The sequence below is a fragment of the Cetorhinus maximus genome, chromosome 19 (genome assembly GCF_964194155.1).
Source record: "Cetorhinus maximus chromosome 19, sCetMax3.hap1.1, whole genome shotgun sequence".
Lineage (NCBI taxonomy): Eukaryota > Metazoa > Chordata > Chondrichthyes > Lamniformes > Cetorhinidae > Cetorhinus > Cetorhinus maximus.
Window position 1 is genome coordinate 30,633,905 of NC_135897.1, and position 16,938 is coordinate 30,650,842.

Genomic DNA, 16,938 nt, shown 5'->3' on the forward strand with positions numbered 1-16,938 from the left:
GTGGTCGTCTGCTCCGCCCGCCGACGGTGGGCCGTGTTTCCCACCATCGGACGTCGGGAACCTCATTGTAATACATCACTAATACAGCCAGCCAGACTTATCTCTGGATCATCTGCCCTCACAACAGCACGTAAGCGACGTGCACCTGGTGGGCTGCACTTCGCTCGGTACTTCAAGGTTTGTTTGCCTCACTTGCTTCGGTCAGCACTCGCAGTCATCAGCGTCAGGCTTCACAGTCGGCACTTCATCACTTTTAGGAGGGCTCACAAGTAGGTCTCTACCTACCAGATCAGCCACATGGGGATGGATTTTCAATGGCTGCAGGGCAAGGTCTTGCTTGAGGAAGGGGAGAAATAGCCTCAGGCAAGGGAATAGGCCACAGGACAAGAGCTGTCCTGGAAAAGCTGAGTATGGGGGCACATATTGATCTGTGCAAGTGGCCTCAAGAAAGTGAGGGCTGAGGAGGCAGTCCCCAGAGGAGATGAGGCCAGATGGATATGTGGGGGTACGTGTGTGAGAATGGGTGGTGAGAATGGGCGTCCTGTGGCCAGACCAGGAGTAGAGGACATCAGAACGGGCCTCCATGGCATCCAAAAGGCATTCCAGTGACACGTCATTAAACCTGGGGGCTGCAGCCTTTTTGCCTTTCGTAGACATCTTCCCTGCAGCAGTCGTGGGCTGAAAGCACTGAGATGTGTGCCCGCAGCTGGACCTTAAATATGGTGCCTGGCATGATGAAGTGGCGAGGTGATGGCGTGGTTGGTGAATGAGAGCTCCCCCGCCATGGAAACAGCGTGTTTCCTGGAAATGCATATGTAATGTGGTGGGTTTGGAACGATATGGTGTGAAGACCCACCATCACGGCTGGCGGGTAAAGCATTGTTTTACCCACCCACTAACGCGCTGAGTGCACATCTGGGACCATTCTACCCTAGGAGTTCTGAAGGTTGTGTTGCCTGCTTGGTACCTTGTTGCTGAGGAAAAATTTGGAGTGGAATGGGAAGAATCCAATTTGGGGAAGATCCAGTTGTGGTCCATGTGGGAACCAACAAAAAAGATAGAATGAGGGATGAGGTTCTGCTCAGGAAGTTTGAAGACCTAGCGTCCAAATTAATAAATAGGATTGTAAAAGGGAATAATCTCTGGATTATAATCTGAGCCTTGTACAAATTAACATAGCGTTGAACAGCTCAGGAAGTTAAATGAATGGCTTAAAGAGTGTTATGGGAGCCAGGGTTTTGATTCATCGAGGACTAGAGTCAGCCCTGGGTAAAGTTGGGACGGGCTCCATTTAAAACGGCTTGGACCAGTGTCCTGGTAAATTGTACACCTTAGCGCTATAAACTAAAAAGGGGTAGGAGAGAATTCAAATGAGGGAAAATTTATAAATCTGTTAAATTTACATATCAACAGGGGAGATGTTGGTGTAGACGGTAGTGGTAATGTCATTGGATTAGTAATCCCAAAATCCAGGCTAATGCCAAGGATTGCTTCTGCAAAGAAACTCTCACTCCATGAACAAAATGACACATCTCAAAGCACACAATATTTAGTATTGTCACAGCACCTGGGGATTCAGCAGAAACCTTTGCTTTTGTGTTTAGCTTCCTGTATGTTATAGAAGCCTAGTAAATGAATAAGCATTTAGCCTAGTTTAGTAGTAGCACAATCACCTCTGAATCCAAGTCTGTTGGTTCAAGACTGCTCTAATATGAGTTCATAAACTAGCTTAACACTTCACTGCAGTTCTCTGTGGAAGGATTAACAATAGAGTTAGTGCTTTGGCAAAAGCTAATTTCTGCTACTTCCCACTGATGCCAACACGTATCAGAAATTCCAGATCAAGATCGTCAATGTATTGTATAGATTTGTATGTTCACTTAAACACAATTTCTAACCATTCTTCCTTTTAAGTTCTTAAACAGCGTGATATAGAAGAATGTTTCCGCTGTCTGATTAACAGACTGGATGCTGAAGTGGATCAAGGGCATAACATTCTCAAGGTAAAATTCATCTCTGGTGGTGCTTACACACAATTTCTTTTTGAAAACGTGTCACCTTCTCAATTTTTCTGGCTGTTTTTTTCCATGCAGACCTATGGCTAGGATTTTCCTGTCGGGGCCCGCTCGCCGACGCATAAAATGATGCGGGATGACATCGGGCGGAACTCCCGACATCACCGCGCCCCATTTAAATTTTCAGGTAGGCGGGGACTCAACAAAATCAGCTGTGTGCCCGCCGATCTGTCAATGGCCAATTGAGGGCATTGACAGAGTCATTTAAGTAATTAATGGACATGCCCGTCCAACCTTAAGGTTGGCGGGCAGGCTGGGAGCCCTGGTGGGCATTAGAAAAAGCATGAAACCTCATCCACGGGCGGGATGAGGTTTCATGTAAGTTCTAAAAAATTTAATTAAAGTGTTTTAAAAGTTATGGACATGTCCCATGACAGTGTCACATGAGGGGACATGCCAGGGAATTTTTTTTTTCTATTTCTAATATTTTTTATTGTAGAGCCAATCTCCCTGAGGCAGCACTTAGCCTCAGGGAGATGAGTGTGCTCTATCGTGCGCATGCACGAAAGAGAGCACTCTCTGTGGAGGGACTCCCCCCCCCCCCCCACTCCCCCCTCCACCGCCCGCACAGGGAGCGCATAGCACTTCCATGTGGACGTCACGCTGGGCGGGCCTTAATTCTGCCCTATGTATCTCTTAGCTCTTTTTCCACCCTTTTTATCTCCCTCTTTATGCACATCATTTCACATGTTTGTTACTTCTACAGTATTTTACCCACTCTTTCCCACGTCAGCAACAAATTCAGCATTACTGCTTTATTGATTATCTTTTTTCTCTTTTAAAGCCTGGGGCAATATGGGAACCAATGTGCATTGGATTGAAAGTGGATAAAGGGCCAGGGTTGATAAAGCCATCCAGGGCATGTTGTAACATATATAAATGAAAGAAAGTGGAGCTTGGGTGGTCGCAAAAGAAATTGCGAAGAAGGGGGTGTCATACGGATGAAAAAGTAAATTGTATGTAGTTATCACAATTTACTTGGAATAGTTATTTATGTGATATTATGTTATTTTGCTGTGTTCGTATTATGCAGTGTGATATTTGATTGACTTTTTACCTGTTGTACAGTGTCACAATTCATGTATTAGTCTGACCTATCCTCCTTGACTCAGCTGTACTTTCAGTGTCATGGTCACACCACGGTTGTAAGGCACCCATCTTTCTCAGATGCATGCTTCACCCTTACACCACTCTGTGTTCTGCTACTGTAACACACTCTGTAGTGGAGAGCGCCGGATAGGGGAAGGAAACAAGAACTGCTGACAATCTAATTTTAAGAACCTACCACTACAGTAAAAGTGCCCCCTTTGATTATTTATATTTCATTTTTCCAACCCTGTGCTGTAAACTCATTTCTTCTTGCGCAATAAATTAAAACACAAAAGTCGCATTTAATGGTACATTAACTGAGATCTGTCAAATTAATTGATGTTTACAAACCCTTTCATGAAGTGACATTGATTTTCCTATCAAAATCATCTCAGATGATGCTTTACCTTATTTTTTATTTTTCCATAAATACTTTATAGCTATTAAAAAAAACAATTTAGCTGTTCTAATATTCCATGCACTGTCTACAGTGCTGCTAGATATCTTCTATCACAGATAGGGATGGGGTTTACAAGCAGAAAGCTGTGTCATACTCTGTGAATGGCCATATCTGTCAATCTCAAAAAATGTTTGTTTTGTTAAATCCAGTGCTCTGAGAAACTGCAGGGCATAATCCCAACAATTCTGCCAAGACTATGTCTGCTTGTGAACTCCAGGCCTGACTCCGACAGGGCATGTGGGTCAGTGGGAGGGCTCCTCATTTCAATGGCCATCACTAGTGTCCATGCCACCAGTGATGTATCTTGGGCATTTGCTTCCCCTCATAAGTTGGAAGATCCTGTGTCTAGTGCCAGTTCTGGGGTGGGTGGGGGTAGTAAATTGATCCCCTCCACTCCCGAAGGATACCTCCATTTATCCCATCAGCTTTCTTTATTAGGGTATCAAACTCTTCTCATAAATTTTTTACAAATTCATGGCTCTAGGCAATGATCCAGGCCTGGGAATCCAGGTAGGTCACATGTCCATCAGAGTCTATGACTCTATTGCTGGAAAATGGGATCAGAATAGTTAAGTACTTGTTTGATCGGCACAGACTCGATGGGCCGAAGGGCCTTTTTCTGTGCTGTCGATCTCTATGACTCTATGAAAGAGGCTCGTATGCCTCATCTCACTGGACATACCAGCCTTCAAAGATATATCAATTTTCTGTGAGGCTGAAATCGCTAGGCTACCCAGCTTCCTGATATAAGGAATCACATCTATGAAACTGCTACTCCAAGTCACTGGCCTTTTAAGGGGTGAGCATAGGCTCCATCCTGACAGGAGGTACAGAAAGTGCCAGCAACGGCTGAGAATTCTGAATTATTCTGCCACATACCTTATGAGGTTACAGAGGGAGTGCACTGGAACGGCCAAAGAATTTTGTCTCCCAGGTATCTTATCCTCTTTAAAATATATTGTACATCTGAAAAAAGACTTTTTGTCTTTTGTCAATCGCATCAATGAAGTATCAGGATTTTTTGAGATTGGATTCAAAATATCACTTTTCCTTTCAATATCATATTAAATTCTGAATGACAGATCGTGGGCTCCGTGTTCATTGGCCTATATCTTTTAGCTCTATCAGATCATAATGGTTCTATCCATGGAGTGTTCAGAGTGCACAACACTTGTTGAGGATGACTGTTCCTTCCTGGATCTACCATTATCCATTCGTTCAGCTGAATCCTCATCAAAGATTGAACATTTGGTAAGTAAAAAAAATTATGAGACAATGAAGTTAAAGCCACATTTTGTATTAATAAACAACTTTACTATAATGTGGCAAGCACCCCTTTTTAACATTCATTCCATTTGTGTAAGTTTAGTACAACTGACACTTTGGATATCCATAGCTTCACTATATTAATCCAAAGTAATTCATACTTAAATTTTATCTTATGGAGAGAAATATTTAAACCACATTGAATGGAGTTAGTCCGTCATCTATTCATATGCTTGGATTCCTTGTTTCCTCTGATCTCAAATAGAATGGTGGTGGAAAATTAAATGGCTAATCAGAGGAGGTGATTCCATGAACACCCTGTCCTCATTGATGGCAGAGCCCAGTATGTTAGTGGAAAAGACAAGGCTGAAGCAGTTTCTCTTGAGCCAGAGGTGCTGAATGGATGATCCATCTTGACCTCTTCCTGTGGTCCCCATCATCATAGATGCCAGTCTTCGACCGATTCAATTCGCTCCATATGATATCCAGAAAAAGCTGAACATACTGGATAGAGCAGAGGCTATGGGACCCAACAACACCCTGGCTGTAGTGCTGGAGACTTGTGCTCCAGAACTTGCCATGTCCCTAGCCAAGCTGTTTCAGTACAGCTGCAATATTGGTACCCATCCAACTAAGTTGAAAAATATCCAGGTTTGTCCTGTTCACAAAAAACAGGGCAAATCCAATCCAGCCAATTGCTATCCCTTCAGTCTATTCTCAATCATCAACAGAGTGAGAGAAGATTTCTTCAACAGGACTATCAGATGTTTACTCACCAATATCCTAGCTGCTTAGCTCTGTTCACTTTGGGTTCCATTACTCAGCTCCAGACCTTTTTTCCACACAGCAAACTCCTACAAATGGCAACATGATAATGACCAGATAATGATTGATGGTTATATATTGGCTTGAGGCAGCTAGAGAATGCCCTTGCTTTGCTTAAAAAAATAGTTTTGTGGATCTTTTATGTCTGCCTGAGATGCCATCTTGCATACTCCTCTGACTTATACCCCATGTGTTGAAACCAGTGACTTTTGAACAGTGATCTCTGTTTTAACTCTTGTATCGCTAATGTACCTCTCACTTTCAGTTCTGAGCCAAAGTTATTGCTCAAGTTTGCACAGGCTGCAATTTTTACCCTTTGATAGCTTTGTATTTTTCCCTAGACAGCTTTAATGTGAAAATTAAACAGAGGGTGGAATTTAGTGGTTGGAGTGGTGGGCCCTTCCATTGGCTAGAGAGCCGGTGGCAATAATGCTCTGGCCAATCAGAGGCTAGCAGCTCCTCAGTACTGGCAGTGCCACCAGGAGCGATGGAAATTGCTGATACAATAAACCCAGACTGAAGATCATCATTGGAGCCCTGCACAAGAGGCAGGTAAGAAGAGATCACTGGGACAGGTCAGGGAGGCCCTGTCAAAGGGGGCTGGGTGTCAGTTTAAAGGGCAGGTGAGGGTCGTCAGGGGTTGGAAGCCCTTGCTGCCAGTGAGTGCTTCTGTTAGGTGCTGGCTGCCCAAGTAGGAGAGACCCATCCCACCAGGCCAGAGCTTACCTAATAGGCTGTCCACAAGGTGTGGCCTCTGCCCACCACTGATGGAATACCAGCAGCGATGAGATGTGACCCTTAGGTGGCCAGTAAGGGGCCTCAATTGGCCTTGCGTAGGAAGGCTGTCCTTGACTGTTCCCTCCCCAAAGTTAATTGGGGTGGGCTGGGGCAGTCAGGAAGATTCCCTCCAGATTATAGTGTCCCCCTCACCTTCCTGCTTGCCTCCAGGGGAGCATTAAATTCCACCTGAAGCATATCTTGCATAAATTCTAATCACCCTCACGTGCATGCAATCAGATATCGATAGAAAAATATTTAAACCAAAGGGAGACCTAATAAACTGTTTTGAATTTGTGATTTGGTTTTTTTCATATCTGTACAGTGCTGATATCTTTTATAAAGCAAGTCAAATAAAGCCAGATGTAATTTCCACTTATCCTTAGACAAGGATTTTTATACTGCTATCCTGTCGACAGTGGCATAAATGCACATCTAGCCTTCATTATAGAAGCAGTTAATCCTAAAAAATTCCAGCTATGTCATTTTTCTAAGATTTGTGTCATGATGGGTTGAGAAAAGATGGTTGATGAACAATGGCAGACGTTTCTCATGACTCAACAAAGATATATCCCAGTGAGAAAGAAGGATTGTAGGAAGGGGATAAACCAACCATGATTAACCAAGGAAGTTAAGGATAGTATCAAAGTGAAAGAAAAAAAATACAATGAGGCAAAGATCAGTGGTAAGCCAGAGGATTGGGAAAGTTTTAAAAACCAACAAAAGATGGTCAAAAATATAATAAAGAGGGAGAAAATAAACTTTGAGGGTAAGTTAGCAAATAATATAAAAACGGGCAGTTAGAGTTCTTTAAATATAGAAAAAGGAAGAGAGAGGCCAAAGTCAATATAGGCCCCTTAGAGAATGAGGCTGGGGAAATAATAATGGGGAACCAGGAAATGGTAGAGGAGTTGACTAAATACTTTGCAACAGTCTTCATGGTAGAAGATACTAATAGCATACCAAAAATACTAAATAATCATGGGGCAAAAGTGGGGGAGGAAATAAATACAATAACTATCACTAGAGAAAAAGTACTAGGAAACTAATGGAGCTAAAGGCCGATAAGTCCCCTGGACCTGATGGGTTACATCCTAGGATATTAAAGGAAATAGCTGCAGAGATAGTGGATGTACTGGTAGCAATCTTCCAAGAATCCTTAGATTCTGGAAAAGTCCCAGAGGATCAGAAAACTGCCAGTGTAACACCCTTATTCAAAAAGGGAGAGGGATAAAAATCAGGTAACTATAGGCCAGTTAGTTTAACATCTGTCATTGGGAAAATGTTAGAGTCTATTATAAAGGATGTAATAGCAGAGCATTTAGAAATGCATAATATAATCAAGGAGAGTCAGCATGGCTTCATGAAGGAGAAATCGTGCCTGACAAATTTATTTTGAGGAGGTAACAAGCAGGATAGATAAAGGGGAATCAGTAGATGTAATATACTTGGATTTCCAAAAGGCATTTGATAAGGTACCACACATGAGGCTACTTAATGAGATAAGAGCCCCTGGTGTTAGGCTTATTATATTAGCATGGATAGAGGATTGGCCAACTAATAGAAGACAGAGAGTTGGGATATGGGGGGTAATTTTCAAGATGGCAACCTGTAACCAGTGGAGTGCCACAGAGATCAGTGCTGGGGCCACAATTACTTACAATATATATTAATAACTTGGATGAGGGAGATGAATGCACTATCACCAAGTTTGCGGATGACACAAAAATAGCTGGGAAGGCAAGTGATGAAGATGACACAAAGAGTCTACAGAGGGATATAGACAGGTTAAGTGAGTGGGCAGAAATGTGGCAGATGGAATATAATGTGGGAAAATGTGAGGTTATGCATTTTGGCAGGAAGAATAGAGGAGCTGAATATTACTTAACAAGAGAAAGACTGAAGAAAGCTGCAGCACAGAGGGACTTGGGGGTCCTCATGCATGAATCCCAAAAAGCTAGCATACAAGTTCAGCAGGTAATAGGTAAGGCAAATGACATGTTGGCCTTTCTTCCAAAGGGAATGGAGTATAAAAATAGGAAAGCCTTGCTAAAATTATACAAGGCACCAGTTAGACCACACCTAGAATACTGTGAACAGTTTTGGTCCCCTTATTTGAGGAAAGATGTACTGGCATTGGAGGCAGTCCAGAGAAGGTTCACTAGATTGATCCTGGGGATGGAGGGATTTTCTTATGAGGAGAGGTTGAGTAGGTTGGGCCTGTAATCATTGGAGTTTAGAAGAATGAGAGGCGACCTTATTGAAACATTTAAGATTCTTAGAGGCTTGACAGGGTAGATGCTGAGAGGTTGTTTCCTCTTGTAGGTAAGTCTAGGACCAGAAGGCATAATCTTAGAATAAGGGGGCCCCCATTTAAAACAGAGATGAGGAGGAATTTCTTCTGTCAGAGGGTAGTGAATCTGTTGAATTCTTTACTACAGAGGGCTGTAGAGGCTGTGTCGTTAGTATATTCAAGGCTGAGATGGACAGGTTTTTAATCAGTAAGGGAATCAAGGATTATAGGGAAAAGGCAGGAAAGTGGAGTTGAGGATTAGCAGATCAGCCATGATCTTACTGAATGGCGAAGCAGACTCGATGGTCCGAATGGCCTACTTCTGCTCCTACACCTTACAGCTAATGGAACACAAGAAACATGCACAGGATCCCATAATGCATTGTATTGCTGTAATTTAACAACACCTACATGTATTGAAACCATTGTAAATGGCAACCTACTGGTGCAGTGCCTTAAATGTCCTGTGGAACTTTTTCTGATTTTAACCTTACTTTCTTTCTAAAGGATTTAGCTCTCCAAGAGTTTTTGAAGCAACGTAAAATGGACGGTGACAATGCATGTTACTGTGACAAGTGTGGCAAGAAGACTGAAATAGAAACAGTAAGTTTTCTGTCTGTTGCCAGGACAGTTTATAAATTCCACAAGCCATTGGCTGTTAAAGGAAGGGTAGAAGTAACATAGGCAGATGGGTGGCTATAAAGTCAATTTTTTTTTCATGTGAAATCACCTCCATGAGGCCTTTAGTAATGCTGCATGCTAGCAAAGCCCCTGGAGGGGAGTGTGTAATTACAGCATGACAAATTCACATTGGCAGTTCTCAGTGTAAATGTGGAAACAGAAATTTAAAAAGGAAGTGCATATCTTTGCAACATCTGAAAATTATTGTTACATCTGAGGGGAGATGATGGCACAGTGGTATTGTCACTGGACTAGTAATCCAGAGACCCAGGGTAATGCTCTGGGGACCCGGGTTTGAATCCCGGGTAGATGGTGGAATTTGAATTCAATAAAAATCTGGAATTAAAAATCTAATGATGACCATGAAACCATTGTCGATTGTTGTAAAATTTTCTTTAGGGAAGGAAATCTGCCATCCTTATCTGGTCTGGCTTACACGTGACTCCATACCCACGGTAATGTGGTTGACTCTTAAATGCTCTCTGAAATGGCCTAGCAAGCCACTCAGTTGTATCAAACTGCTACAAAGTCACAAAAAAGGAATGAAACTGGATGGACCACCCGGCATCAACCTAGGCACCGGAAACAACAACGGCAATCTCAGCCCTGTCGACCCTGCAAAGTCCTCCTTACTAACATCTGGGGGCTAGTGCCAAAATTGGGAGAGCTGTTTCACATTCTAGTCAAGCAACAGCCTGACATAGTCATCCTCACGGAATCACACCTTACAGATAATGTCCCAGATACCACCATCACCGTCCCTGGGTATGTCCTGTCCCACTGGCAAGACAGACCCAGCAGAGGTGGCGGCACAGTGATATATAGTCGGGGGGGGGAGTTGCCCTGGGAGTCCTCAACATCGACTCCGGACCCCATGAAGTCTCATGGCATAAGGTCAAACATGGGCAAAGAAACCTCCTGCTGATTACCACGTACTGCCCTCCCTCAGCTGATGAATCAGTGCTCCTCCATGTTGGAGAACTTGGAGAAATCACTGAGGGCATAGAATGTATTCTGAGTGGGGGACTTCAATGTCCATCACCAAGAGTGACTTGGTGGCACCACTACTGACCGAGCTGGCTGAGTCCTAAAGGACATAGCTGCTAGACTGAGTCTGCGGGAGGTGGTGAGGAACCAACAAGAACCTGCCCCAGATGTATCTGTCCATGACAGTATCGGTAGGAGTGACCACACAGTCGTTGTGGAGATGAAGTCCTGCCTTCACATTGAGGATACACTCCATTGTGTTGTGTGGCACTACCATCGTGCTAAATGTGATAGATTTTGAACAGATCTAGCAACTCAGGACTGGGATCCATGAGGTGCTGTGGGCCATCAGCAGCAGCAGAATTGTACTCAAACACGACCTGTAACCTCATGGCCCAGCATATCCCCCACTCTACCATTACCATCAAGCCAGGGGATCAACACTGGTTCAATGAAGAGTGCAGGAGAGCATGCCAGGAGCAGCACCAGGCAAACGTAAAAATAAGGTGTCAACCTGGCAAAGCTATAACATAGGACTACTTGCATGCCAAACAGCATAAGCAGCAAGTGATAGACAGAGCTAAGCGTTCCCACAACCAATGGATTGGCTCTAAGCTCTGCAGTCCTACCACATCCAGTCCTGAATCGTGGTGGACAATTAAACAACTCACAGGAGGAGGAGGTTCCACAAATATCCCCATCAGTGCAAAAGATCAGGCTGAAGCATTTGCTACAATCTTCAGCCAGATATGCCAAGTGGATGATCCATCTTGGTCTCTCCTGGAGGTCCCCAGCATCACAGATGCCAGTCTTTAGCCAATTCGATTTACTCCACGTGACATCAAGAAGGCACTGGACACTACAAAGTCTCTGGGCCCTGACAATATTCCGGCAATAGTACTGGAGACTTGTGTTCCAGAACTTGCCGTGCCCCTAGCTAAGCTGTTCCAGTGCAGCTACAATACTGGCATTTACCCAGCTACGTGTAAAATTGCCCGGGTATGTCCTGTACACAAAAAGCAGGACAAATCCAACCCGGCCAATTATTGTCCCAACGGTTTCCTCTTGATCATCAGTAAAGTAATGGAAGGGATCATCAACAGTGCTATCAAGCAGCACTTGCTTAGCAATAACCTGCTCACTGACGCCTAGTTTGGGTTCCGCCAGGGTCACTCAGCACCTGACTTCATTACAGCCTTGGTTCAAACAAAGACAAAAGAGCTGAACTGAAAGAGGTGAGAGTGACTGCCCTTGATATAAAGGCTACATTTGACCAAGGGTGGCATCAGGAGCCCTAGCAAAACTGGAGTCAATGGGAATCAGGGGGAAATCTCTCCGTTGGTTGGAATCATACTGAGCACAAAGGAAGATGGTTGTGGTTGTTGGACGTCAGTCATCTCAGCTCTAGGACATCGCTGCAGGAGTTCCTCAGGGTAGTGTCCTCAGCCCAACCATCTTCAACTGCTTCATCAATGACCTTCCTTCCGTCATAAGGTCAGAAGTAGGGATGTTCGCTGATGACTGCACAATGTTCAGCGCCATTCGCAATTCCTCAGATACTGAAGCAGTCCAGGTCCAAATGCAACAAGACCTGGACAATATCCAGGCTTAGGCTGACAAGTGGCAAGTAACATTCATGCCATACAAGTGCCAGGCAATGACCATCTCCAACAAGAGAGAATCCAATCATCGCCCCTTGATGTTCAATGGTATTACCATCACTGAATCCCCCACTATCAACATCCTGGGGGTTACCATTGACCAGAAACTGAACTGGGTTAGCCATATAAATACTGTGGCTACAAGAGCAGGTCAGAGGCTAGGAATCGTGCAGTGAGTAACTCGCCTCCTGACTCCCCAAAGCCTGTCCACCATCTACAAGGCACAAGTCAGGAGTGTGATGGAATACTCCCCACTTGCCTGGATGAGTGCAGCTCCCACAACATTCCAGAAGCTTAACACCATCCAGCACAAAGCACCCCCTTGATTGGCATCACATCAACAAACATTCAATCTCTCCACCACTGACACACAGTAGCTGCAGTGTATACATCTACAAGTTGCACTGCAGGAATTCACCAAGGCTTCCTCGCCAGCACCTTCCAAACCCATGACCTCTACCACCTAGAAGGACAAGGGAGGCAATTAGATGGGAATACCACCACCTAGAAGTTCCCCTCCAAGTCACTCACCATCCTGACTTGGAAACATATCGCCGTTCCTTCACTGTCACTGGGTCAAAATCCTGGAACTCTCTAACAGCACTATAGGTATATCTACACCACATGGACTGCAGCGGTTCAAGAAGGCAGCCCACCACCACCTTCTCGAGGGCAACTAGGAATGGGCAATAAATGCTGGCCCGGCCACCGAAGCCCACATCCCATGAACGAATTAAGACAAAACTGAATGGCAAACATTGGACAAATCTATCCATTTATCTTCTAAGTATCTACATATCTACTTATCTATCAATCCGTCACAAAAAATGTTTCCCCAGTTCTCAGTTTTCTGCTGCCTAGTCCATCTGTCCCTTTTCTGTGATCGAGTTGGTCCTTTAAGTGAAGCCAATGTTGAAGACCGAGCAGAAGAAGCCAATACTTGGTTCTCTAAGATATTTCTTGTTGTGAAAGCTTGAGAATTTATTCAAAAATTGCAAAGGCTAAGCTGTGAGTCTGTATTGTATGCTAGTAAAGAGAGAGTGACAAAGTAAGACATTATTTTTGCAGCACTATGATCATTTAGTCCAATAATAGTGTCTCTTGGTATGTTGTGGCTACAATCTTGACTTTATCACAACATGCCAAGATTCTTAATTCTGGAATCCTTTTTTTTTGAAAACCCTGGCATCAACCAGTACAAGGAAAGTAATAGGTTTGTCAGATCTTCCAGTATATTGGTACCATTGGGATGCACAGGAACAAAATAACAAGCAAAAGTCAGGAAAGCACTGTTCATAGGCTTTTGAATGCCTCTTGCTCTCTCAAAAGAAAGTATAAATTCAAATAAACCGAGTGCAATTGAAGCAGAGCGGGCAAACAAGAGGAAAATGTGAGAAGAGGGAAAGGATCAAAAAGGTGTCAAAAAAAGAAGTGAACATTATCTGCTGATGCACAAGAGTACTCAGTGCTGGTGTCTGAGGTGACAGGCATTGGCGGGCAACAGGGAGGGTCATCAGGGAGGGAGAGAGCTACCTGGATACTTTAACCCTTTACTTTAAAAAAGTGCTATGGGTCAGGTTAGTGGTCATGGGCAGGAGGGTGTTACGACCAGGATGGGAGGAGTATGCAGTTTCTCTAGCCCCACTACTCCACAGGTTGTGCCATAAGTGTAAATGTTTAAATCACTCACCAAAATGGCCACTACTGCTAGACCCAGGATAAAAGAGACTTTAACCAGTCTCCTTTCAATAAACTCAGAATATTTGATTTATTATGAAACAAAACTTTTTTACAAACAGGTTGCAACTCTGGTTAACATCCAGAAGTGTAACAATTTACCCTTTTTAGGAAATCACCAACACACACACACACACACACAAAACAAAGGACAAGGCAAAGGAGCTGAACTCTAGAGGTGAGGTGACAGTGACTGCCCTTGACATCAAGCTGCATTTGACCAAGTGTGGCATCAGGGAGCCCTAGCAAAACTGGAGTCAATGCGAATTAGGGGGAAAAGTCTCTGCTGGTTGGAGTCCTACCTAACACAAAGGAAGATGGTTGTGGTTGTTGGAGGTCAAACATCTCAGTTCCAGGACATCATTGCAGGAGTTCTTCCGGGTAGTGGCCTCGACCCAACGATCTTCAACTGCTTCTACAATGATGTTCCTTCCATCATAGGGTCAGAAATGGGGATGTTTGCTGATGATTGCACAACATTCAGTATCATTCGTGACTTCTCAGATACTGAAGTGGAGCAAGACCTGGGCAATATCCAGGCTTGGGCTGACAAGTGGCAAGTAACATTCATGCCATACAAGTGCCAGGCAATGACCATCTCCAACAAGAGAAAATCTAACCATCTCCTCTTGACATCCAATCGGAATATCATCTCTGAATCCCCCACCATCAACATCCTGGGGGTTACCATTGACCAGAAACTGAACTGGGCTAGCCATATAAATACTGTGGCTACAAGAGCAGGTCAGAGGCTAGGAATCGTGCAGTGAGTAACTCGCCTCCTGACTCCCCAAAGCCTGTCCACCATCTACAAGGCACAAGTCAGGAGTGTGATGGAATACTCCCCACTTGCCTGGATGAGTGCAGTTCCCACAACACTCCAGAAGTTTAACACCATCCAGCAAAATGCACCCCCTTGATTGGCAACACATCAACAAACATTCAATCTCTCCACCACTGACACACAGAAGCAGCAGTGTGTACCATCTACAAGATGCACTGCAGGAATTCACCAAGGCTTCCTCGCCAGTACCTTCCAAACCCATGACCTCTACCATCTAGAAGGACAAGGGCAGCAGATAGATGGGAATACCACTACCTGGAAGTACCCCTCCAAGTCACTCACCATCCTGACTTGGAAATATATCGCTGTTCCTTCACTGTCACTGGGTCAAAATCCTGGAACTCCCTCCCTAACAGCACTATAGGTATATCTACTTGGACTGCAGCAGTTCAAGAAGGCAGCCCACCACCACCTTCTCGAGGGCAACTAGGAATGGGCAATAAATGCTGGCCTGGCCACTGAAGCCCACATCCCATGAATGAATTAAGACAAAATCTTCATCGTAATTATGAATGCAGCATAAAAATAGGATTCATCTCTATCTTTCATGATTCCTTTTAAGATTTGTTACTCTAACTTAGCCTTATATTTCGCAGAGATACTATTTCAAACAGTTGCCTCAAATTCTCACATTACACCTAAAACGATTTGAAGTTGCCACCCACGGGGTGTATTATCAGAAGCTTCACGATGACATTTCTATTCCATTGACTTTGAATTTTAACAGATCTGAGGTAAGATATTTGCAATATTATTAATGCTATATTTTAATGGAGAATAGTATTGAGTATCTGTTTTACTGGAGATTATTTTGTAATTTGTTCCAAAAAATTGTCATTGTCACTATGTATTTCTATTATACTTGGGATTAAGTCGGGAGCAGAAGAAGCTTGAAATCATCATTGTGTAATGGCTCCAAACAATGGCTGTCAGCAGCTGGCTTATCTCCAATTTTCAATGCATTCTTTTAATTTTTCTACAGCTCTTCACTTAAACCATTAGTTTTCAGCCAGCTGTAGGTTTTAATCCCATGTTTTTTTTTAACTTTTTGCAACAGTTGTACTTATACAAGGAAGGAACACAAAATTAACATGCAGATGTAGCAAGCAGTTAGAAAGGCAAATGGCATATTGGCCTTTAATACAAGCGGATTGGAGTACAAAAATAAGGACAGTTATAGAGGGCTTTAGTGAGATCACACCTGGAGTACAGTGCGCAGTTTTGATCTCCATATTTAAGGAAGGATATATTTGCACTGGGGGCGGTACAGCAAAAGTTCACCAGATTGGTTCTTGGGGTGAGAGAGTGGTCTTATGATGAGAGGTTGAGTAGATTGGGCCTATATTCTCTGGTTTCCAGAATAATTGAAACATATGAAATTCTGGAGGAACTTACCAGGGTGGACACTGAGAGGTTGTTTCCCCTGGATGGGGAATTTAGAACACGGGATCGCAGTTTCATGTGTTATCTGATTTTGTTATCTGTAACTTAATTAATTTCCTAATTAATTCCAAGCAGTCCTATTTACCATTTTAAATTATTTAATAAATCTACTTTTGTTCAAACAAGACTTAACCAACTGGGGCAAAAACAGGACTCTTTGGATGGTAAATCATAGGAAGTTTGTGAAAATTATAAGGTATACGGAACAACTCAGGACAATCTCAGCAGGTCTGGCAGCATCAGTGGAATGGTTTCCACCGATGCTGCCAAACCTGCTGAGTGTTTCCAGGTAATTCTGTTTTTGTTTTTAACTCAGGACAATGCCTTTTTCAATTTAATCTGAGTCATCAGTGGGTTGAAGCGTAACCATCTCAAGATTTTGCCTTGGATACGATGCCACTTGTGGAAATTGACATGTGGGTCGGTGCCTCGAGAGTCTTCAGTACTCAGCTAGCAATGAAATATTGTGGAGCCCTGGCATTTAACCCCTGAGTGACCAGTACTCTGTCAGAGTCAGGCTTTTCTCATTTAATAATTGGCTCTGACTGTCCTACATTAAATTGATTGGTTCTTGGTCACAGTGGCCACCTTTTTTTTATTCATTCAAGGGATATTGGTTTCGCTGGTTAGGCCTACATTTATTGCCCATCCTAATTGCCCTTGAGAAGATGGTGGTGAGCTGCCTTCTTAAGCTGCTGCAGTCCATGTGGTGTAGTTACACCTTCAGTGCTGTTAGCAAGGGAGCTCCAGGATTTTGACCCAATGACAGTGAAGGGACGGCGATATATTTCCAAGTCAGG

General features: G+C 43.6%; 1 protein-coding gene across 2 annotated transcripts in view; it reads left to right on the forward strand.

Moving 5' to 3' along the window:
* The first annotated feature begins 1,364 nt into the window (after positions 1-1,364).
* Positions 1,365-16,938, forward strand: part of LOC144694167 (ubiquitin carboxyl-terminal hydrolase 47-like) — a 45,297-nt gene continuing 29,723 nt past the window's right edge. For both annotated transcript variants that reach the window (XM_078564518.1, XM_078564519.1), the window contains exons 1-4: positions 1,365-2,003; positions 4,744-4,875; positions 9,293-9,388; positions 15,292-15,429. In XM_078564518.1, coding sequence (XP_078420644.1) covers positions 4,759-4,875; positions 9,293-9,388; positions 15,292-15,429 — 351 coding nt within the window. In that variant the 5' untranslated portion in view covers positions 1,365-2,003; positions 4,744-4,758. The remainder of the gene's footprint in view (positions 2,004-4,743; positions 4,876-9,292; positions 9,389-15,291; positions 15,430-16,938) is intronic.